This window comes from Rhipicephalus microplus, chromosome 5 (assembly GCF_043290135.1).
Source record: "Rhipicephalus microplus isolate Deutch F79 chromosome 5, USDA_Rmic, whole genome shotgun sequence".
NCBI lineage: Eukaryota > Metazoa > Arthropoda > Arachnida > Ixodida > Ixodidae > Rhipicephalus > Rhipicephalus microplus.
Genome location: NC_134704.1, coordinates 123382311 through 123407008, shown reverse-complemented (window position 1 = coordinate 123407008; position 24698 = coordinate 123382311). Strand labels below are relative to the sequence as shown.

General features: G+C 45.7%; 1 protein-coding gene across 3 annotated transcripts in view; it reads left to right on the top strand.

Annotated features, from left to right (window-relative positions):
• Window positions 1–24698, top strand: part of LOC142817922 (trafficking protein particle complex subunit 10-like) — a 91771-nt gene that overhangs the window by 58069 nt on the left and 9004 nt on the right. For all 3 annotated transcript variants that reach the window (XM_075895884.1, XM_075895883.1, XM_075895886.1), the window contains exons 16-20: window positions 907–1087; window positions 2898–3013; window positions 6097–6425; window positions 8531–8657; window positions 23513–23671. In XM_075895884.1, coding sequence (XP_075751999.1) covers window positions 907–1087; window positions 2898–3013; window positions 6097–6425; window positions 8531–8657; window positions 23513–23671 — 912 coding nt within the window. The remainder of the gene's footprint in view (window positions 1–906; window positions 1088–2897; window positions 3014–6096; window positions 6426–8530; window positions 8658–23512; window positions 23672–24698) is intronic.

The following is a 24698-nucleotide window of genomic DNA, read 5'->3' as shown; positions in this document are numbered from 1 at the left end:
GCACGCTGCAATTGCATTTTCTCTTCTCGTCCCGACAAAATAGCTGGAAGCTAAGCAGAGAGAAATGGCACGGCGATAGAAAATTCGTCACACGTGTATCGTGACCTTGAGCACCTTTTTTTTTTTTTTTTCGCACGTGCACTCGTGGAAAAGCAGCGGCATCCCGCGGCAGTCCCGGTAACGACGAGCGCACCATACTCAAATCAGCCAATGGCTGTGACCAGAGCCGTATATTCCCTCTTGGCTTTGAAAAGTGATTTTTGAGCTTGTAGTGTCATTTGCCGCGGGAAAAAAGTAATTTTTAGCTTTGAAAATTTATTGTGAATTACAGGCCGCATGCTGTGCTATAATATTTATTTGCTCCACGTGTTCTCGGTAGCCTCGACTACCGATCGGCAGCGTTTTATGAACATGCTCAATAAGTCTTGCCGGGCCCCTTTAAATTCAAAAAGGAGCTTTGCAGCAAAACGAATTTTTTCTGGATAGGTGCTTTTACGACTTTGCACTTCTACATTGCAGTGAAACCATCTTTACGAGTGGTTACATGCGGATTAATATACATTTATTCGTTCATTGTGGAATGGAAGGAAAAAACATTATTCATTGTGAATACTTCAAAAATATTCGATAATTTAAATTTGAATTGAAGCAAATTCAAATACTCAACTATTCGTTTGAAGCATTCGAACGTTTGCACAAGCCTACTAATTACGATGCTTGATGCAAAGAAAAGGCACACATTTAAAAAACATACAGGCAATGCCGTGCACATACGGCCAAAACGCTCAAAATGTTAAAACAGTGCTATCGACAGTACCATTATTTTCATTACCATCTATTGTAAAGCCTCATGATCTGGTTTCTTCTGTAGTCTTCTCTCAAACAGCACCTGTTGGCACCTTGCAGGTGTCCCAAGTGGGCTACTACGTGGGCCGGCAGCTAGACCTGCGCTGGGAGCAGCTCAGCCTGGCGCAGCTCACCCTGGGCGGGAGCTTCACGAGCAGGGCGGGGAAGCTCTCGATGACCCGGCCGCCCGCTTTCACCGTTTACTATGACAGCCCTAAGGTGGCACTGCACTTCCCACAGGGTGAGAGTGACAAGTGCCCAGGAGGACGGTGCGACAGTGTGCAGTTGTCAAACCTCACACACCTCTGTGGTGTGCTTGACTGGCAGTTTTGACTTTGTGGCTAGGTTGTCGGGCTGTGAGGAGAGGAGGGGCAACAGGCATGCCTCAAAGTAAGGGGAATGAGCGAGAGATGGCACAAGCAATGCACTGTGGGCTGGAGAAGTATTCAGAAGCTCACAGGCCTCAAATAGGCACTGTGTAAGAGGCAAGCACATTTTAGTGAGCATTTATTGTATATTGAATACACAATACAGCAGCATGTAGACATAGAAATTGCTACTGAAATTCTAAAGTAAGCTATTTGTTCTTACAGAATTGCAACATGAATAATAGGCTATTAATCTCGTGAAGTGCGTGTGCTGACTCGCATAATCAGGCAAAACCATAGTGTTTGTGCAGTCAGTGATTGTGTTTGTGCAACATTAATGTTTACAGGGATCAAGACTTGACTATATGCAACAGTTGTGAGGTATCCAGTGGGATTGTTGGACAAAGTGATGCAGCGCCTCTGACTCATATAAACAAAACTGAGCAATAGACGAAAGCTGGTGGTCAGTGTTATTTTAGCTGGCTTTGGCAGGGTTTCCCCTCGGAAGCGCCCCTTCAGAAATGCATTGTGGTGTAGGCTGGAATGTCTCCATCGGCATTTTGTACAAGCATGTGGTGGGCGCAAGCCATTTCTGAGGACCCAGACAGAGACTGCATAGAGTGTCTTATCAACAGGCACAGGTCCCAAATATACAGCTTAAAGTCCTCGCCACAGACTTCAACTTTGCTGAGCATTATGACTTGATGACCGTGGTGTTCCAGACCACAATGACTAGAGGCATACCTGCGCCATGCTCGGGCTGTGTGAACGTGGCCCTCGTTAGAAAGCACCGTGCACGAACTTGAGAAGACCCCGAGCAATGTTTCTTTTTTTTTTTGTTATTTAAAGAGATGCAATGGGAGGGCCTAGGGTAGGCGGATCTTGGGAAGCGCTGCGGGTTTATTGTGAATAAACAAACTGCATTTTGTCCAGTCTAAGCCTCCTCTCAACAACACAACAGCAGTCTTTCTTGGTCAGTGCCAAAGTAAGGGGCACCTGAACATCACTGGTACCTTGCAACATTATTAGGGATTTAAAAAGAAATATTTTTTTGTGTCAGTTAGGTATATTTTTTGTTATCCCATTTAATTACAATGTAGCATAAAACGTGATTGTGTATCAAGAGATTATATTAATTCATTAGTCTTTTTCATTATAGCAGTCATGTTTCACTGCAGTGCAGTTGTGTTTGAGCCAGTCACCTTGCTTGCACCTTGTTGTACAATACAATTTAGATGCCTTACATGCCTCATCAAGTGTGCAGAGTCAACGTTGGTGTTGTTGTGAACATGAGTGATGCAAAATAATTTTCATCATCCTCACCTTTAGGCATCGCGTAAAGCAACTATCACATGGTGCTGCTGTCACATGGCATTCTCGCTTGGTGAAAGTATGCTGATCTCGGAGGCACTACAAAACCATGTAAGGTTTAAAAAACTCTCGATGCCTCCGATCCCAGAGGCAATGCAAAATCACCTTGGATGCAGAATGTTCTCAGTAAAGGGGAGGGGCATCAGTACAACTGACTGAGAAGAAACAGAAGATGGCTTTTGCCTTTGAGTCGCCTTAGGCAAATGCATAAGAATCTGAGTGGCATTTTTTTCGCGTTTCAGCCGTAAATCGTGATGGTAAAATTTCGCTCTAGTGAGCTTTGTACGGTTTGTCCTCCTGCCGCCCATGCAGGTGAGCTTCTGGCTGGCGTGCGGCAGAGGCTAGAGGTGGTGCTGACTTGCGGCAGTATTCCCCTCACTGCCGAGCACCAGCTTCACCTGAAGGTATCCAAAGGACTGCTCATCAGGGTATGCTGTCTATTGTTACTACCTGGAGTGTCCAAAGTGCCAGAGTTGCTTAGTAATACCCGCCAAACAAAATGACCATCCAAACCAGCCATTACTGACTACTTTCTGTATGCTAGTTCTGCTGTCACAGATTGAAAATGTTCTTTTTTGAAAATGTTCGTTCTTTTTCTTATTATATTAATTATTTTTTTTGTATACTAGTGCCCATTAGCTTGTAACATTTTGGGAAGTTATGATAGGAATGCCTTCTTTCATTTCTGTTTTTTTCATGCGTACAGTAAAAGCTCGTTAATTCGAATTCCATGGGAATGCTGAGCAATTTCGAATTAAACAAAATTCGAAATAATAAAAGTGAGCAAAAATGGGTGGATTTCGGGGGTGGGATCACAAAAAGTATTTATTGGCCAAAAAAGTCGGTGATGACCATCTGCCTCTTTTCTCTGAATGCCACAGCTGCGGCTCTCTGTTCCAGCGTGTGGACGCAGCGCAGGGAATCCTCTTCACCCTCTTCAAAGCTGAAGAAGAGACGCGCCACATTAAGTGCCTCCATCACCGCAGAAGCTGACGGGCGCACAGGCGCTTCATCATTTTCATCTTCCTCAGCTTCTGGCCCTTCAGCATCAGGCTGCGCACCGGCTACTTGAGCGATAATGTCCTCATCAGTCAGGGCACCACACACCGATGCACCGGTGTCAACTTTAACATAATCGGCAAAACGTACGCCCCGAAGAGTGTCGCGCAATGCCACTGGCATGAGCTCCTCAGCCCCATCCACGTCGACGTCACAACTATCCTGCGCACTTCCAGCTGCAAATCCACTGTGGCGGAAACAGTTTGCGATTGTGGTCGCGGTCACCTGTTCTTATGCGCGCACCAACATGTGCATGGCAGTGAGCAGCGTAATGCCGAAGTCCTTCCTGTCGCCCGCGCAAAAAATCATTCTCTCCAGCACGTGATGCCTATAAAAGCACTTAATGTTTCTTATCATACCCTGGTCCATTGGCTGTAGGGCCGCAGTTGTATTTGCTGGAAGGAACACCAACTTAGTTGCTCTCAGCTCAACGTCGACTTTGTGCGCCGAACAGTTGTCGACGACAAGAAGAACGCGTCTGCCGCCCAGTTCCATTCGCCTGTCGAATTTCAGTACCCACTTCCTGAATAGGTCACCTGTCATCCAGGCTTTTTTGTTTGCGGCGTACTCCGTCGGCAGTGAGCGAATGTTTTTGAAGCACCGTGGCTTGAGTGCTTTGCCAATCACAAAAAGGGGTACCTTTTCTGTACCGGTCATATTTGCGGCGACCAGAACAGTGACACGCTCTTTGCTGCGCTTGCCGCCGGCACAGCTGTCTCCCTTGTAGGTGATCGTCTTGTCTGGCTGCAACTTGAATAATAACGCTGTCTCGTCAGCGTTAAACACATCCTGTGTTGAGTAGCTCTCCAAGTACTGCTGCAGGGTGTCGCTTCTCCAAGTAGCGCATGTTTCGGCGTCCACTTCCTTTGCCTCGCCGGATACTGTGCGGAATGCGAGATTGTGCCGCTCCCTGAAACGATGCAACCATCCCTCGGAGGCGACAAAGTCTTCAATGTCCAAGCGCAGGGCGAAATCGGCTGCCTTGGCCATGATGATAGGGCAGCTCAATGCGATACTCTGGACTTTCATTTCTTTAACCCAGATAATCAAAGCTGACTCCAGTTTCGGGAACTTCGCTGTCCTTAGCCTTTTTCGACTGGCGCCAAAATCCTCCGCTTCATAGGCGTTTTCAATGGCCGTCCTGTTGTGTATGTAGGTTGACAACGTGCTCGGAGGTATGCCGTGCTTCCTCGCAATTTCGTATTTGCTCGAGTTCCCTTGGTCAACCTCTCGCAAAATCTCCACCTTCTCCTTGACAGTCTTCGCGCAGTAGTTTCCCTGCGGCATCTTGCAACTTCGATGCGGAATAAGACGGCTTGATGGCGTGAACGAACAACGTGCTCGAGGAACAAAGTGACGCTGCCGGGAGCGGCCTAGGACTGCTAGGACTACTCCGCCTGCTCCTCAGCGTCCCGTGGGTCCCGCGTACAAGTGGCGCCAGGCGCTGAGATAGCGGGAGGGCTACGGAAAAAAAAAAATTGCTCCCTGGATTTTGGAGGCCATACTTTGCTCGCCCTTTGCTCGGAGGCCACTTGAAGCTCGAAAAAACTGGTCGTGCCACCTATCGTTCGACCGTAAAAGCTTCCACTAGTGTTTGACGATGATGACGCTCGGCGGCCCGTGCTTCGAATTATCCGTAGAGGCAGCAATTTCTGTTCGAATTGACGAATCGTTTTACACATGGTCTCCTATGCATTGCGGACCGGACTGCGGCGACCACTTCGAATTATCCAAAATTTCGAAATAATGAGGTGTGAATTAACGAGCTTTCACTGTAGTATATTATACCCACACGCAACCCCCTCTAAACACCCAGTGGGTCCTAAAGTTGTCGCAATAAGCAAGTAAACAAACAACCAAACAAACAGGCAAGCAAATAAATAATCCTATCATATAACAGATGATAAACTCAGAGAAAGCAACAGTGATAAATATAGAAGAATGAAATTAATGCCAATAAAAAAGTTATTTATGTCATATGGTTAATAAACTCCTATTCACCTCATTTTACCTGTTAGGCTAATTACCACCACAGACCATCCTCGACTGCTTTCTTGAGTATCTGCATATTATTGTGAGTTATGGTACATCTGGCTAGTTGCTACTGCTCTTCAGTTTAAAAGAACTCGACTATCTCGTTGGAACTAGTTGTTTGCCTAGTATTCTTACGGTCTTTTCATTTCTTTTTTTGTGCTCCGTCATTAAGTTTTTGTTTTCGTGCTGCAAGATGTATTCGAAGCTTCAACAAGCCCAGCTTGTGAAGACTTCCAACACGACTGTGTGTATCTGGGGAATATGTTGCTGTTCCTGCCAGGGCTTCTCCTTTTAGTCTAAGCTGCAAATTTTTTGGGTTGGGTGCGACCTTGTATATAAATATTGACTGTATGAGCGTTGCAAGTTTGCAAAGTGAAAGCAGCATATCAGTTAGACTTAAATGGTGAAACCTCCGCAGCCTAGCCATAGACAGACGGACTCCAAAACTGAAGACGCAAGCTCCGACTGTCCGCTGCCTCCATCGTCTTCCTTGTCTTCACCCTTCTGCGACGACTGCCGCGTGCCAGTCGGAGAGCCCGCTCTGAGCGCGTCGTCTGCAGAAGGGCGCACCTTCTCGCTGGTGCTCCAGGCGCCGCTGGCACCCTCGACCTTACCTGCCACACACCACGTGGCTCTAGCGGTGGAAGACCCAGGCGGCGTGAATGTTCCAGGTTCCTCTCAAACAGTGGCGCTCCACTTCCTGGCACCCTTTGCATGCACCCACCGGTTGCAGACCTGCGAGCAGCGGTGAGCGCACTATGTGATTTATTTCTCAGTTGCTCGTCTTAGCTGATCATTTTACTACTGCTGTCTTCACTGCAATCAATCAATCAATCAGTCTGTTTTGTTACTACATAACCAATTATTTACACATTATAAGATACATAGACGAGAGTCTGAAAGTACAGAATGGCAATTCAGCACAAGTCCTGCCTGCTTACTTACCAGGTTTTGGAACCACTTCTGCTGCACCCTCCTAATGCCTTTTCTTTAAGCTTGTGTGTATATTCGATTGGTTCAAATATTCAAATGAATCATCTGTATTTGAATTTGCATCGATTCAAATTTAAGTTACAGAAAATTTCAAAGTATATAAATAGAACAAGTAGATGTACATTAATCCGCGTGTAACCCCTGTTAAGGTGATTTCACTGCAGAAGAAGAATCCTAAGCCAAGAAAAAACCTGTCCAGGAGAAATCTGCACTTCTGCGAAGCCTCACTTCAAAGTTTGGTGAACATATTTCACTCACACCGATTCATTGTTTTTTAAAGTTTAAATCCTTGTCATAACGGCTTATGTGCTCAGAGCATAGTATATTTTAAAATAACAATATTTACAGGTTGTCAATTACAGTAATGCGAAACCTGTGCGCCAACCTGCGCCAATGAGAAATTACTGTGCAGTACTGTCCCAAAAAACTATTTTTTTTGTCTAATTTGCTCAATGCTGCACCACAAGGTAGTTTTGGAACCGAAAGTAATGTTGAGATTGCGCATCGTGAACCGATATTACGTGATGGTTGCCATCTTGTACACTTGCACTGCTAAAACACCGAATTGGTCGATTAATTATTATGACTTCTGCGCGATTGCAGCGGTGACTTTTGTGGTAACCATCGGCGAAAAACGATGGCAATGTGGCGACTACCGCTAACCGCGCCAAAGGGACTTGTCGCGGATAAAAAGCCTGTGTGTGTGGCGTAGCGCCGTTTAAGCCCACAGCACACTTTTAATAGCCAGCGACTACCTGAGAGCACTGAGGCGTCGATCGCTGCTTCCCCAATTGTTGTGCGGGATCATGTTTTGTGTGCACTGCTTTGCAGAAACAAAAGCAGCTCACTGTTGCAAAGTTGAGCATTGTGGATCGCGGGCAGCGAGTGAACGAGCCTAGCACACGCTTTCATGAAGCAACAGTTCAAACGCACTGCCGTCCGCTTTCAGGATTGCTGGATTATCTGCAGAAAGCTTGCATCGTCGGGTAAGCGCAGCACGTTTCTCGTCGCATCTGTGTACGGTCTGAAGCGGAGTTTGTATGCCGAGTAGGCGAAGTGCTGCATGTAACTAGCTAGTGAACGATCCGCTCCCTGCGACCATACCGCATCTTAAAGAATCTGCCAGTTTTCGCAAAGTAGCAGATCCCGGTACAGATTTCTCGTGGACAACTGAGTATGTCCGTTTCATCGCTATTTTAGTCGCTGCGTTGACTGTGTACCCTGGACTCCACAGTAGTCTCGAAACGCTCTTTGTTATCGCCATCGCGTGCCATCGAACTGTCATGTGAGAATGCCAATAATTTCTGAGCATAGGAAAAAGGGAAAAAAATGGCTTCGTGGTTGGCACTTTAGGCAATATTTCCTGTGACACTGTATTATTCCTTCTTTAGCGGAGATGGCTCACGTAAAGAAATGCAAAATGATGATCATAGGTGTGCGCACAAGGGGGGGCACGGAGGGCAAGTGGCTTTAGTGAACTCCTCATGCGAAATGCAATGGCAAGCAGCCAGGTGACATTTTCCAAGGGACTGTATACAACGAGGTCTCTTTAGTTTTTGTGGCCACCTTAGGCTCTTTAAAAGCGATTTTAACTTACTTCGAGCTGCATTACAATGTTCAGTTTTTTTGTTCTGAAAGTAGAGAAACGAAACTTGTGAAAGCAAACAAAAGCAGAAAATATGTGATTTCGAAAAAAAAACTTGCGTTTTAGACTCGCATCTCCCGTTAATAAATAAGATGCTTGCATGCGTAAAATGTTGCTTGCTTTCATACAAGCAGCACATATTTATGCCAAGCTTTTGAGGACAGCGTCAGATTCCTGATGGCAGTTTAAATGTGTGTGTTTGTGTTTACTGCAGGAAGTATCTCCAAGTGAACCTTCAGGGCCTGACATCGCAACCTTTCACAGTGGGAAATGCCACCCTGCTGGCACTAGACAACGAGCCTGTGTACCTCAAACCCCTCCACTCAAGTTCACAACTGCTGGTCAGTCATGAGTTTAGTGATCGTACACCTTAGAGAAATTTGAACTTTTGTTGCAATAGCAATTATATGGACACTCTTGGTTGTATTTCGCCGTGACTCACCGTATATGTATGCGCATCTATATACAGTAAAAGCTCGTTAATTGGGACCGCAAAGGGAAGATGCCTGAGCTCAAATTAACAAAAGTTAATTGAAGTTTACGAAAGTTCGAACTAACAAAAGTGAAGAACAATAGTACACTGTGAGTGGGGCATAACAATTTATTTTTGGAAAAAATCTGTGATCCCGGTCTGCCTTCTTTCCTTGAAGGCGACAGCCAGCACTTTTTGCTCTAACGAGCGAATTTGGTGGAAGGCCTCTTCTCCGCCTTCTCCAAAACTTAAAAAATGACGGGCAGCATTCAATCCGGCCATGACTTCCACAGCATAGGGCCGCACTGGTGCTTCGTCCTCCTCCTCATCATCGTCACTGGCAGTGACAGGTTCTGCACTTTTCACCTGACATATTATGTCGCCATCCGTGAGTGCACCACACACCACTGCAGTTGAGTCCACCCCGACGTAGTCCGCAAAGCAGACGAGACGTCTTCCAGAACGTCCGCCATGGGGGCGGTGACGCCGTGTTCGAGCACTAGTGGATCCTCAGCTTGCAGAGCTTCAATGCTGAGGCCACAGTGGAGAAAGCAATCTGCTTTCGTAAGTGCTCTCACTTGCTCCCAAGCACGCACAAGCATGTGTAGTGCACTTAGGAGTGTCACTTGGTAGTTTTTGCACAAAATAATTCATTCCAACATATGTCACCGATAAAATAATTTTAAATAATTTTAAATTTCTGATTATACCCTGGTCTATGGGCTGCAGTACTGCTGTCGTGTTTGCTGGAAGGAAGGCCAGCTTGTCGTGTTTGCTGGCAGGAAGTGTTTTGGCACGGTATTTGCCACGGGCACACGCCATCAAGTCGAAGTAGCAGAATCGCGACAGACGGGAAGCTACTACCGCAACAAACGTTAGCTGAGGCCTAACACCAACACAAAGTATCGCGACAGTCGGAAGCTACTCCCAGCACCAACAACCAAGGTGTACGACGCACGCCCGAGACAGAGACTGCAGAGAAGGCTGGACGAAGCTACGACACACCCGATTCGCTGTGTGCTGGTCATGCCATCTGTCGTCTAATAGCGACAACAACTACGCAGGATTTTCAAAGGCTCCAAGATGGGCGCCTTAAAAAAAAAAAAAATCTTGGAGGTTTCGTAGGACGGAGAGCAAGCAGCCTCTGGGAGAAAGAGATTGTGGGGGAGGGGGTGAAGTGTAAGTGGCGCTATTTTCTGCACTCTGGCCTTCGTGCCAATTTCTCCGTTTTTCTCTCCGCTCCCTGTCATCGCCACCTCGTAACTCGGCAGTCGCCCTATCGAGTGACTAGCCAAGCTGCTGGCGTGGTGGCGCGTAGTTCGAATTATCCACATAAGAAACAGTGCCAATAATGAGGGACAATGAATCATGTCGTACCAACTCGCCCAAGCAACCACGTTAGCTACTTTCGAATTATCCGTGGCGGAACCTACTCGCGTTTGAATTAACGAGCTTTTTATTCATAGGCTTGTATGGAGCTTGGCTGGACCATAACTTACAGTTCGAATTGTCTATAAATTCGAATTATTGATCTTTGTATTAACGAGCTTTCACTGTATTTGAAAATGCAAGAAAAAAAAATTCAGAAAAAGACTCCGGCGCTCAAAATCGAACTTGAAACCCCTGCTTTGTGAGTGCGAGGCGTTAACCACTGAGTCACTGAGGAGCTTTGTCCTTTCATACGGCAAGCTATTTATGTCTACCACTTACCGCTGTTCACGAGCATCTCAGGGGGGGGGGGGGAGAACTATCGTGTTTTCAGCATTATTAGCAAGATGGTGTAATGAGTGCGTGTAGCCACATCGTCACGACGCGGCGAAGCGTACTCTCATCTTCCACGCGTACTTTGGCCCGCGGAGAGGAGGGGAGTGAATGCTCTCTCGCACACCCTTATCTCGCGGTGGGGAGGATCGTATGTCTTGACTGGCCTTCGGTTTTCAGTGGAACAATTCTATTGTGGTTACCGTGTGCACAGATGTCACTGCAATTGTTGCACAGTCTTTGTTTGCGAAAAGAGCGCGCTTTTCAGACACAGCGAAGTAAAAACTGAGACGCTTATTCGCGTTAGTCTATACTTGAGGGTACGTTTCGTTCGTCATTTGTGCATGAGAAACGCGGTTCACGTTTCGATCTGCTGGCCATTTTGTGGGGGACTTTCCAATTTGTTGCTATCGCGTTCATTGCTTCGCCTTTGCGGCAAAGCTGTGAATTTTTTTTGTAACAAACACGGATACGCTGATTATCAAAGTGAATTTACACATACAGCAGAAACTATACTGATGATCGTTTTGGAAGTGCCATGCCCTGAGGAAGATAGTGAAGGAAGACGACGATGAGGACGGAGTTACGCTCGTGCCGTTTTCGCCTGTGTGGTGTTTGTAGCATGTATGGCTTCTGTTTTCTAGAGAGTTATGTAAATATTTTCTATTTTACAATGTCTCAGGTGCTCAAAAAATGGCGCAAGCTAACATTTCAGAAGTGGGATTGCCCATCCAGTCGCCAAAGAAAGAGTAAACGTGAGATTAATTAGTGCACGAAACTGGTATCCCTAACCCTAAGATGGAAAGCACCGACAAAAGAGACACAGCATCTGGCCTTGGCGACACTATCTCGACTCGTGACCTATTTCAAGCCTTCCAAGAAAAGGATCACTTATTAGCAACCCTGCTGGAACGTCTGTCTGTGGATGGCGCAGAGCGACCTCAACCAGCGCCAACGTTCCAGGTTATTCCAGACTTAAGCCACAACATCAGGGCCTTCGACGGCTCTGAGGATGCTCCATCGGCGCCTGAGTGGATCAAGAATATTCGTCGCATGTTTAACCTTCACGGGTGGCCAGCTGCGTACACGCTAGAAACTGCCAAGGACTGGTACCGTTTGAAGAGCTCCCAGATCACGTTGTGGAAAAAGTTCGAGGCATGTTTCCATCAGACCTTCTTCAGCTAGACTCAAATTGCGGAAAGATGGGTCAGGATGCAAGAGCGTGTGCAGCAATGCAACGAGAGTACGACCGCCTATTTCCATGCGAAGGTGCGTCTGTGCCGTGAAGTCAACCTCAACTTTACCGATACAGCAGAACAAGTCCTCAAGGGGTTGAGGTCTCGCGAACTCTGCACCATGCTTTTAGGAAGGGCGTATGACGACGACGTCGACCTTCTTCACGGCATTGTGGAGTTCGAGCGCATCGAATGTGAATGGCGGTAGATTTTCGAGTCTCGCAACCGAAGCCTTGCGTCATCACCGGATTCAGAGCGAAGACTGCCCATGCCAAGTAAAGGAACCATTGACTCGATAGAGGGAGGAGTTTGATGCCTGGGATTGCCGTCCGTCAACAGTCTCGGTGAGCGAAAATGCTATAACTGTAATGTCTACGGCCACATTGCACCTGATTGCCCTGAGCCTAAGCGCCCACTCAAGTGTCATCGTTGCCAAGCAACTGATCACACTCAACGCAACTGCCAGGCTTTGCTGCAAAACGAGACGAATGGTGTCGGAGAACATTTTTGCACTAGGGCAGGTCATGTGTTGCTCAAGGAAGTGACATGACAAGACGGAAGTGACGCTCAAGGAAGTGACGATGACTTTACCCTAGTAAGCCTCATTGACGACACAGGGAGTTCTGGTTGCTTGTTGCATGTAACAGTGGCGGCACGATGCGGCATCGAGATGGTTCGGGAACCGACCGAATTGTATGGTTTGGCAGCTAGCATTTACCAGTGACGGAAAGCCTCGGTAATTTTAAGGCTAAGTTGAGCATAGACAGCGTTTTGGCAGAAAATGTGCCTGTTCTGATAGTCCCCGACGATGCACAAAGAATCAACATGTTGGTGGGCCAAACGTTCACCGGACTGCCCAATGTCATGTATGCCAAGGTGGGAAGCAGGCTCCGCTTTTACCTCCTCAACAATTGTATTTCGCTAATCTGGTGTCATCAGCGCAGCGGCTTAAACTGCACGTGACAGCCAAAGAAGAATGTGAGCTTCATAATGATTTTGTGAACGACATCACTACATCCAGCGATCGCTCTGTGACCAATTTTCGAGGACACTGTGAACTTGATGTGTTTCCTAAAAAGAAATTTAAAAAATCAGCGATTGTCGACAATCCTGAGCAGCTTGGTTGGGGTATCAGATTGAGAGCAGATGAGTGTAATAAGAACAACGCCTCACAAGAGTACCGGCAAGATTTCATTCAAGATTGTTCATGGCTACAAGTCAAGTTTTTGTGAATTGCAACTTTAGCAGCTTAGCGATACAAAAATTCCTTCGCAACCAACTCAGGAATTAAGGCCACATGTGCGCCAACGTTTACTAGAGGATCCCTAGTGCCGGAAAGATACCTGCAATCACCAGCGCTACCCTCAAAAGCCCTCCGAAGTCGGTGAAATGGTATTTCTTAGCAAGAGTCCTGTAAACGCCAGTTTTAGGACAACTCAGCCCAAATGTGATGGAGCACTCTTCGACACACATGCTTTGCCTGGGGACACTCACCGCGTCACTGACTTACATCCTAAATGAAAAGGCTGTTATATATTGATTGATATGTGAGGTTTAATGTCCCAAAACCACCATATGATTATGAGAGATGCCGTAGTGGAGGACTCCGGAAATTTCGACCTCCTGGTGTTCTTTAACGTGCGCTCGAATCTGAGCACACTGGCCTACAGAAAGGTCGATCTTCAGGAGCTGCCTACGCCTGTGGCAGCTCCTGAAGTGGTATCCTTCATGTAAAGCATCACATCATGACATGACGAATCCGGAGAACCAACCATATAGATTGTCCAGTGCAGCATTTTCAGTGCAAGCGCGTAGAACCAGCCAGGCTTCGAGAGACTGTTTGGTGATTTTATTTTTCTGCCCGTGGGTTTAAAGAACTCCACCGTGCTAAATTGTTATGATGACAAAAGCTTTTGTGTTCTTATTTTTTCATTACTCTGTGGCTTTCTGCAGCATCAAGCCAGTCAAGATGGCTGGGAGATGTGACTTTTAGTCAATGTTTGACGTTACAAACTGGTCATTTTTTCGGTGTTGTGTTGAATTCAGGACGTCAGTGTAGTTTTGTGTTATTTTGTTTTTGTGCCTTCATCTTGTTTGCATAATTTTCTTATGTAGAATCGTGAATAACAATTTCGGGACTTAACGAGGACGTTAAGTTGCTTCAACTTGACTGAATGTTGGAAATGCACGTGCCCTGAAGCAAATAGTCAAGGAAGACGATGATGAGGACGGAATGGCGCTCGTGCCATTTCGCCTGTGTGGCGTTTGTAGCCTGTGTGGCTTGTGTTTTCGAGAGAGTTCTGATTGATATTTGTGGGGTTTAATGTGCCAAAACCAGCATATGATAATGAGAGACGCCGCAGTGGAGGGCTCTGGAAATTTTGACTACCTGGGGTTTTTTAACGTGCACCCAAATCTGAATACACGGGCCCACAACATTTCCGCCTCCATCGAAAATGCAGCCGCCACAGCCGGGATTTGATCCCGCGACCTGCGCGTCAGCAGCCGAGTACCTAAGCCACTAGACCACCGTGGTGGGGAGAGAGTTAAGTAAATTCTTCCCTTTCTACAACGTCTCGGGTGCTTATAAGATGCCGCAAGCTAAAAATCGCCACTGTGAATGTGTGATGGAGTCTTATAGAGCTGCCATTCCATTGAATGGCGACTCTCTAAGACTTCATTAGTATAGCGAAAACTAGGGGTGTGCGAATTTCAAAATTTTTGAACCCGAATTAAAAATGAATACATAGCTTTGAATACGAAGAGAATATCGAATAATGAAAAGGTACAAGTTTCTTCCCCCAGTAATCTTTTACTTAATCATATATTTATGTTGAAAACAATACCATTGTTAATATAGTCAGTTATTGCACACAAAAATTAAGAAACGTTACCATCTGTACTTTCCAGAAAGCAAAAGACTGCAATAGTTGATCTTGTGACTGTGATATCTTGGGTTCAATCTACATGTTAAACAAACCTTTTGTATCTTTTTTTTCTATTACAAAAAAAAAGAAAAGCTTTCGTACGTGCCGTGATGACTAGTGAGCATTAGGCCACTGGTATGATTGCATAACAGTTAACAACCATATAATTAAGTCTAAGCGAACATTAAAGTAGCTTATGTGGTCACAATTCGTCCAGGTTCCCACACTATCAATTTTGGTTCGAAAGACCCCAATTTTATAGTTTTCTTCAATTTTCTCCCCTGTTCTCACAGCTCAAGTCGCTAAGAGAAATAGGAGTACTTGGAGCATTTTTGATTTACACAGCAATACTTGTTATCTCGCTTGCTTCGGTTGCCTTTCTTGAGGACTGCGTGCTCGCTGTTGGAAAAAAAAGACAGAAAACGAAGGAGACCAAGAACTGGGCTTCGATTGACGCGCTGCAGCAGCAACCCACGGAGTTGGGCTGCAGTTTATTGCAAATAAACCTCTTTTTCTACGCAACAGGAGGCTCGATTTTCTACAAGTGGTGCCGAAAACGATTGGAACAGTGAACCACGTCGATGAACTCAAGGTAATCGGCCTCCCACTTACGGATTCGACCAACCGACTTACAGCTGCTCACCGCATCTACGAAACATGGAAGCTTGATGCTTGTGCGAATATTTGAATGTTTCAAATATTCGATTTATTGAATATTTTCGAAGTATTCGCAATGAACGAATAGATGCATATTATTGCACATGTAATAGCTTATAAAGGGGATTTGGCTGCATTGTAGGGGTGCTAACAGGGAAAACACCTAAACAGAGAGAATTTGTTTTGCTGCGAAGTCTCCCTTCAAATATAAAGGGGCCCTGCAACACTTACTGAGCATGGTCAGAAAACGCTGCCGATCGGTAGTCGAGGCTACCGTGAACACGCGAGGCAAATAATATAGCGCAGCACGCGGCCTGTAATTCACAAGAAATTTTCTAAGCGAAAAATTGCTTTCTTCTCTCGGCAAATGATGCTACAAGCTCAAAAATTACTTGTCACAGCCAAGAAGGAATATACGGCTCTGTCCACAGCCATTGGCTGATTTGAGCATGGCGCCCTCGTTGTTACCGGGGCCGCTGCGGGAGGCCACCGCTTGTCCTAGAGTACGTGAGCGATCACAATAAAAAAATGGCGTATTTGAAGAAAAAAAAATGGCAGCATATCCACGGGGTGAATGATGGAGAGCGGGGCAAAGCATTCGTCCGTCCATTCGTTCTTGCTTCCGTCCGACCATGCCTCCGTCTGTGTGACAGTCCGTGCGTCCATCCACGCGTTCATGTGTCCCCACGTCCTGCGTTCGTCCATGCATCCGCCCCTGCATCCGTCCATGCGTCCATCCGTCCGTGCAGCCATCCGTGGGTCCGTCCATGCATCTGTCCGTGTGTCCGTTCGTCCATCTAGTCAACACTCCAAGTACCACCATCTCGCATCTTTTCATCATATATTCCGCATATAGAAGCATCGTCATCCAGCGGACATTCCAAGGACTAAACGAGAGGTGGCACACGCACACTTTCTTACGGCTTGCGCTTCGTGTCTACTTCCCACCTTTAACCACTTCGAGTTCATGGTATATACTAGTTCACTGTATTCATGGCACTGCGGCTCATTGCTCGCTAAACCTTTCTAAAACCAAGGAGGTTACGCCCAGCGGCTATAACGTAGCAACCCTTTTTTGTCAGACAGTGCTCAATGTACATGCTAATGGCTGCTAATGGGGAATGAGAGGCAGGAGAATTCGGATTTTAGTTAACGCGCACGCTGGGAATGTTTTATTGTTCAACAACGCACTGGAGAAATCTCCCACCGGCACCACCTTGCAGGTCAAAGCGTAAGACATGTTACGCACTACTACGAGGGACGAACAGGTGCCACTTCAAGAAGCTTCGCCCCTAAAAAAATATATGCTCAAAGTCACAAGGTGCGCGTGATGTATTTTCTTTTGCCGTGCCATTCCTTTCTGCTTTTCTTCCATCTATTTCGTTGGGACGAGAACAGATAATGCAATTGCAGCATGCGATAAATTTTTTGAACTCCGCTCGTACTGGACTGATTCTAGAAACTTTGCTGCAGTAAATTTGTGAGGCAACAAGCATGTTTACTGGCTCTATGGCTACTTGAAGAAGTGTTGCGGAGCCCCTTTAAAGAAACATGTTACCCTCAAATCAATTCTTCATTTTATTAAACTTGTAATGACGGCTTATATGCTCCAAGTATAATAAATTTTAAAACGTGAAGTATTTTACAGGTTATCACTCGCATCCTACCCAAACTCAAGGTTGTTTAGACTTCCCTTAAATGAAAAAAAAAAAATGGCATTTGCATAGAGCTCTCATTTCAATTCTAAAGAATTATTGTGCAGGCTAGTTAAGTCGCAATAAATATTCCCTTTTTTTTATATGTCATACATACCATTCGAATTCGATTCGAAATTGTTCGATGAAAATCACTATTCGCTTCGAATTCGCTTCGAGTTTGCTTTGAACCTAAAACATATATTTGCACAAACCTAGGAAGCTCTCAAACTGAAGCTTAAATCCGAGAGAGCCCAAATAACACGCGTTATAAACGAGGCAAAAGCTGTGCTCACCCAAGAAAGTGTCACGGAAGAGGAGCTTTGCATTCTCAATGAAGTATCAAACTGCTGCTCACTGACTTGAGGGCCACCGACTTCGATATCGTCCTTCTGCTATCATTCACAGAAGCAGAGACAGAGTTTGACCAGATTGTGGAATACAACGATCGAGCCACAACCACGTCAGCAATGCTCAAGTATAGGCTACGCCAATTTAAACATTTCTGGAACCGGGCACTACCACTGGCAGCACCTACGGAACCTGTGTCACGTAAGCTCCAGCCCGCCATTCAACTTCCAAAAACCGACCTCATGAAGTTCGATGGCGAATCGTAGTCAGGGACGCCTTTTTGGGTGCCGTTTAATCAACTGATTCACAGCAACGGTGCGCTCACCGACATAGACTGGTTCGCCTATTTACATTCGGTTCTGACTGGTGACGTGGCATCATATCGCGACTTCTAGCAACAGCAAGCTGCTATTGTGAAGCCCTGGACATTTTAAAACAATGCTTTGCCAAGACCGAGGTCATCAATCAGTCTCACATGCGACTCACCGACTTGTGACCTGTGCAGTCCTCCAACAATCTGCGAGGACTTCGATGCCTTTATGACATGGTCCAAACTCGTGCCCTCAAGACTCTTGGAGTATCGGAGGACAGTTACTCCATGATGTTCTGCCTCATCTTACTGAAGTCGCTTCCTCATGATATCGTCCTCGACTTCAACAAGGCCATCGCACGCCAATGCACAGAGCACCCAGAATGGCCCACTCAAGAACTGAAGGCAAGCATTGAATCTTTGCTGTTCTTTATTCAGACAGAAGTAATGTCTCGCGAACGAACAGTTGTCCGGCACATGTCTGCAAAAGAACACATGTCAAAGTGCCAAGATACATATTAACGCACTAGCACAACAGCTTCTTCGCGACGTCAACTGTTCACAACCGAGTCATTAACCATATCGGCGAAAACAGTTCCAAGCAAGAATGCCTGCTTTTTTTTGCGAGGCAAACACCCATAACACAGTGCAGTGCGACTGTCCGATTCCTCTCGAGAAAAAGAAAAAGCGACTACTCAGTGCGGGCTGATGTTTCTGGTGTACATTTCAATATCATTAGGCGAAAGATTGCAGAAGGGACGTGACATGTACAAAGTGCAATCGACGTCATGCCGAAACAGTGTGTGATCCTCAATTGCTGAATTTGATTAAGAGCCCACAAACATCAACAGCACTGATGCAGCTAGAAATGATTGGAACTGGCAGTCCTAAATGGCGTGTGTTCCTTCAGACAGCTATAGCTTGGGCCACCGGACAAGAAAACAAATGCCTAGTTTGAGTTTTATTCGATGGAGGCAGCCAGCGCAGTTTCATCACTGAGCACTTGGCCCAAAATATAAATTGTCATGTACTGGATCACGAGAACTTACGGTTGGATATTTCAGAGGACAACATGATGAGATGGCATTCCAGTGTGCGCTCGCCACTTTAACTTCGCAGCGTAGTAAGACGCCACTATCGATCGAAGCCATTGTCATGACAAACATCTCTCACCAGTCTGTCCCACGACCACATCGGGCCTTCATTGACAAGCTTGAACAGCAAGGATATTACTTCTCTGATGTTTATCAAGCCGGAAGCCAAACGTGGTCGATGTCTTGATCAGTAGTGACTATTATTGGTCACTTATCACAGGCAATACACTTAATTTGGACATTGGTATCTAGGCCGTAGACACTAGTTTAGGCTGCACTCTACATGGACCGGTAGCCTCCTCCTCTGCTATCACGTATTGCAATGAGGCAATTGTTCTGATGGCAGGGACAGACTGTAAATTTACAAAACAACTACGGTAACGTAGAAATAATCAGAATGAAATGCAATGGAGGTAAAAGGACCCACAATGAAAACCCAGAAGAAATTTCAGTCTAAGACGCTTCCAGGTTGCAGTCAGAAGTCAACGAGGCACCATGTGTTTCTATGAAGATGAAGAAGTTCGCTTCGAATCATTCACACGTTATCGGCATGCAGTCTATGCGACCTTCAGAGTTGCATCTTGAAAAACAGAAAGAATAACCGGAAGCCATGACAAAGATATGGCATCCTGGTGCTGACGTATTGTCATCAAGTTGGACAAGTTCTGTGGAATTCTTGAAGCGAAACACAGCAAATATACGGCAGCAAACATTCACAACAGAAGTGACTTCAGGCCTAAACGACACTCTTGGTGTATTGGATTCTTCCACAGTGAAGATGAGCCCTGGCAAGCAGAGCCTACGGGACTATTTGACAAAAGGAGCATGGGGTCGTGAATCCTTTTCTTTCCGGTGGGCAGGACACAAATGGCTTGCTCCTGAAGACATTGAATGGCCTCACAACTCTACCGACCGCGCCACGGCTGGGCTACTACACCATGCTGCCAAACACAAGCAGAAGAGTGCATCAAAGGGAGCCTTCAATGCCGAAGAAATGAAAGTCGGTGTAGTATGCTTTCCTGGGAACAATAATTTACCAGATGCCTTTCAGAAGGGAGAATAATGTTAAGCCGAAAGTTAGCGCCTAGTTTACACCAGTCAAGCGAGCCCCAGAAACTACAGATTCTTCGAATAGTGGAGCTCCACAGACTACTTGGTAGAGCTGCCATGAAACGACCAGACCTCTCAGCATCTGTAGCCGCCGGAATTGAACTTTTTTGTGAAATTCTGGGCATGGGGCAGTTTGTTTGAAAAAAAGATCGAAGTCAAAAAAGACGAAGAACTGGGCTTTGATTCACGCGCTGCAGCAGCAACCTACAAAGTCGAGCTGTAGTTTTATAAACCCCTTTTTCTACGTAACGGAAGGCTCGATTTCCTACACTCGCCACTCTTTTGACCAAGAATGCTGTGTTGCGCTGATAGCGGCATGATCGTGATGCGACAACGTGAGATAAACGTGCAAGATAGATAATTACTGATATGTGATAGAAAGACGCCCCAAGTACACCTTTTGTTAACGGAGCCATAACTCCCGGTGACAAGGGCACTATTTTGCCGTATCGCTATTCCTTTCGGCGTACTGACTGCCGACAGCAGTAAACTGACGTTGGCAAAAGAGCGAGATCGCAGCAACGGTGTAACAGAGGGTTGATTGCAGGAGACGTTGCCGCGTAAGTGCGATGCACGTACGACACTTTTTCAAAGGTGCGGTCGGGAATACAGCGGAACAATGCATTAATCCGTCCGTCACCTTCCGTGCACCGCCGTTAGCAACGAAGAACTATATGTGATGCCGCCACTGTAACGGTACCAAAAGTGCATGGCCTTTTCTATGTTTGCCTTTGTGCGGAAAAACACTTCAGCTCATTCACATGACCATATCCGCTACCATGAAATCATTCCAGAACTATGAAAAGAGTATACATGCTGAAATAGCGGCACAGCTCACGGACGACTCATCAGGCTTCAACATGTGTGCATACGTTTGTACGGCAATTCATCAGCGAAAACTGGTGTGGCTATGCATGAAACGCATTACCATCGTACGTCAAGCTTTGTGCACCCCTAGCTAGTTGCTTGCAGTGCATCGCCTACTAAGCTCACTTCATCAGCACTGCGCCCTGTAACGTATATGCGTGCATTTGCCCCTGCGTAGAGATATTTTTATTGCGATAGCAATTATATGGACAGTCTCGTCTAGTTTATGCTGTCGCCACCGTCATCATGCACCGTGTATGTATACGTATCTATGTATATATGAAAACTCAAAAAAGAAGAAAAAGCCACCTGTGCTCGGCACCCAGTTCATCGCGATGCGCCAACGCGCGCTTATCCTTCGGTGGGGAGAATTGTGGGCCTTGGCATTTCACCGGAATGATGGCGTTAGTTGCCTGGGCTACAAAGGTCATTTTGATCGCTGGGCAGGCCCCGTTTGCGAAAAGAGTGCGCTTTTCAAACACAGCGAAGAAACAACTGGGACACTCCCTAGTTCGCACTCATATCTGTAGCTGTGATTATGTTTCGTGCATCGTTTTTGTTTAAACAGCGCGTTAAGCATCGAGCTGTAAATGTTGTTAGTTAGTTATCATATTGTGTGTGTTGTTTTTGTGCGTCATTTGTGAGCAGCGCATGGCACGTTGCGATCTGCTAGCCGTTCTCAGTGTACATTCTAAGTTATTGCTGCTATTGCATTCATTGCTTGGCCCTTGCGGCGAAACTGGCTTTTTTTTTCCTTCACGCTCGCAGCACGGGACCCGGCAAAGGTGTGAAGACTATTTTGACGAGCAAATGTGACAGCGGCCATTTGCCTTTGTTTTCACGAGCGATACGCACTTGCGATTCCTTGCACACAGGCGCGGCAGCAGACCGCAGGCGCTAAACCGCTAAGCCACGTGTACTTTCGAGCAGGCAGTACATTATCTAGATTGATTGAGATGTTTATGATTGGTAGGTTTGTCGCGATGACGTACCGACGCATTCGTCGGTAGCCGTCGTCATGCTCCCGTGAATTCCTATGCAGGCATAATTGCACACGCCCCGAAGTCATAGTAATCACTGCATGCTCTACTGAGGCTCTTATCTTAAATTCGCAAAATCGCAAGTTTTTCACTGTGACATATGCGAACGAATATTCGTGAACATCCAATACTGAGGAATATTCAAGGCAGTTCGAATATTCAAAATTTTTGAATCAAGTACGATTATTACAAATGCAATCTTCGACGAATATTCAAAACTTTCGAATATTCGCGCACCCCTAGCGAAAACTCATCAAAAACCAAGATGTGTTGGTTTGCCGGGAGGAAATTATTCAGAAAATCATCAGCATTTGCAAAATGTGCCAAGCATCTGAATGTGCATGATTCCTTGCCTGACATTCTTAAATGCATCTTTTCTTATTTGACGATGCATCCACCTGTGATGTTGTGGCTAAAACATAACACTTTAGTAATAAATACTGAGAATTTAAATCCAACTGTCAGGCTATATTTGATTTATTTTTCCAGTACATACATGTAATGTGCTGCATTCATGTCACCCACGTGTGCCTATGTCACAACACTGTTAGTTGAGTTTGTGTGTTTGTGATACCCATTCATTCATTTAAAATGACAAGGGCACAAGTTGCCTATAGAAGTGCTAGATACATAGAAGTACTAGAAGTACTTCTATGTACGTCTAGTACTTCTAGTAAACATAGAAACTATAGAAGTACTAGAAGTTCTAGTTGGACGAACCATGATAAATGCATACGTCTCTTCAGTGCCCACAGCAACATGTTTAAATATTCCTTTTTCCCTCCCGCTGTCAACGCTTGGAACGCACTACCAGGTCAAGTTGTTAATATTACAAATATTGATCAATTTTGTTCTTTTGTGGAGCAGGTAACAGAGCCAGTATAGTTATATTTTGTTGCTATTCTTGTTGCGATAGCGAAAAACGTGTTTTTCAGTGGTCCATTGTACTCTTTTGTACATATATATTGCTTTTCATGCGTAGTACGTGGTTTTTATTATTTTTTTATCTTCTTCTTGTGTATGGGTAGAGCACCAATGTAGTATTGTTGTACTCGCTATTGTAAGTATTCGCTGTTGTGCATATCGTCCCTCAAAATACTGTATTTCCTCAATGTTGTATCTGTTTACCTGTGATGTCGTATGTCTGCTTCCTGTATGGGTCTGCAGAAGACCTACAGTATTATTAAATAAATAAATAAATAAACACTACACTATAAAACTTTCTCAGCGCTATAACTGTACACAAGATATACATTCACTCTGATTATTTAATATAATGAAGCTATTTAATGTGAGGTGTGATTTTTTGAACACTAGGTTTCATTGCATGCAGTGCTGATGTTACAGCTTTTTGCACTATTCTGTGTGCACACAACAACTGCACCCCAAACTTTGCAACCATTACAGCAAAGTGAACATTCCACTGCAGCACTTCTGCAGGTATCTTTGCCATTCGTAGCACTTCTAGTCTGCAGATCTGAAATCTGTTTTTTAACGCCCCTAGCGCAGCATCTCTCCCCTTGTGCTTAGGGTTTCTGGGGGGCTCATGAAAATTTATGTGATATAGGGCTGCTCACCTCACTGTCAGAACACAGAAGTGACTGTTTGGATTGCTATGCTTAGGATTTTTTAAATTTATAGTGCAGTAAAGGAGAGCATGCTGTCTGTTTATATACAGAGGATCAGTCCCGAGCAGTCGGCGTGCTTCCTCTGGGAGCTGCTCAATGCTGAGGGCCAGCCGCTGCGCCTCTCCTTCTCTGTGCTCTACGTTCACGGCACGGGCGAGGATCGTGTTGAAAACAGCTTCAGCCACACCTTCCGCATCGAGGATTACCAGGTGTGCGGGTGGGTGGGTGCTTGCACGCGTGCATGAATATGAACCTCTATTGCTGAGTGCAATTTTTGCCGCCAAGATTCTCAGCCATGTTAAAAGGTTGTGTGCTGTAATCAAGATAGAACCTCTGAGGCCTAAACTAGAGGGAAGTTATTCACAAACTATCGCGTCTAGCGGCTGTGCCGTGATCTAGAAGAGGGGATGGTTGGCGATGTTTCGTGTGCTGGAAGCAGGCCCACCAATAGCGTCAGCCATCACCAGCGTCTCTCAGCCCACTCAGTTTCCACTGCGGTTACCCAGAACCACCATGAATCGCACCAGCACCAAGCAGTGCTCCCAGCTGAAATAAAAATAGTAAATTATGTGCCTTTGTGCGTGGCGAGAGTGAGATGCAAAGTGGAGGTGGAGTGAGGGATGAATAGGACAGGAACATACGCACCCTGCGTGTACCATGTTGAATGTAACGTCACTGTTCGCGTTGGTGCGCAGCCGCCGTGCAGTGGCAGTCTTCCAAAAATATAGCCAGTGGTTCAGAAATATGAGAAATAAACTCCCTCTATCGGAACAGTTGCATCTTCCAAGTAGAATTTCTTTGTTTTCGCCAGTTTTCTAATTTTCATTCAGTATCTCTTTAAGGTGCCATGGGCAGGGTGCATAAGGGGCACATGTCACACGAGCACTTGCCCTCCACTCAAGCTATAGCTATATTAGTGCTCCACTCCCCCCCCCAGCCACAATGAAACTCTAATTTGCACCCTCCCCCCCTTCTCTTTTCAGATTAAATTTGGCTAGCACTTATGATACGTTAGGATAACCTTCTTTGTTTTTTTTTTTTTTGCAGTTTAAGGGAATATTAGTGAGTTTACTCGCGTGAACAATATTGTTTTTACACTACTCCTGTAGTGACAAAACTACCGCAGTATGAGATAAGCATATAAAATGAAAAATAGCAGCAGATGCAGTGGGCCCAGTGAGAATCTTTATGCTGCAAACTTTGTTTGCATATTAGTCTTTCATGCAATGCTAGCAG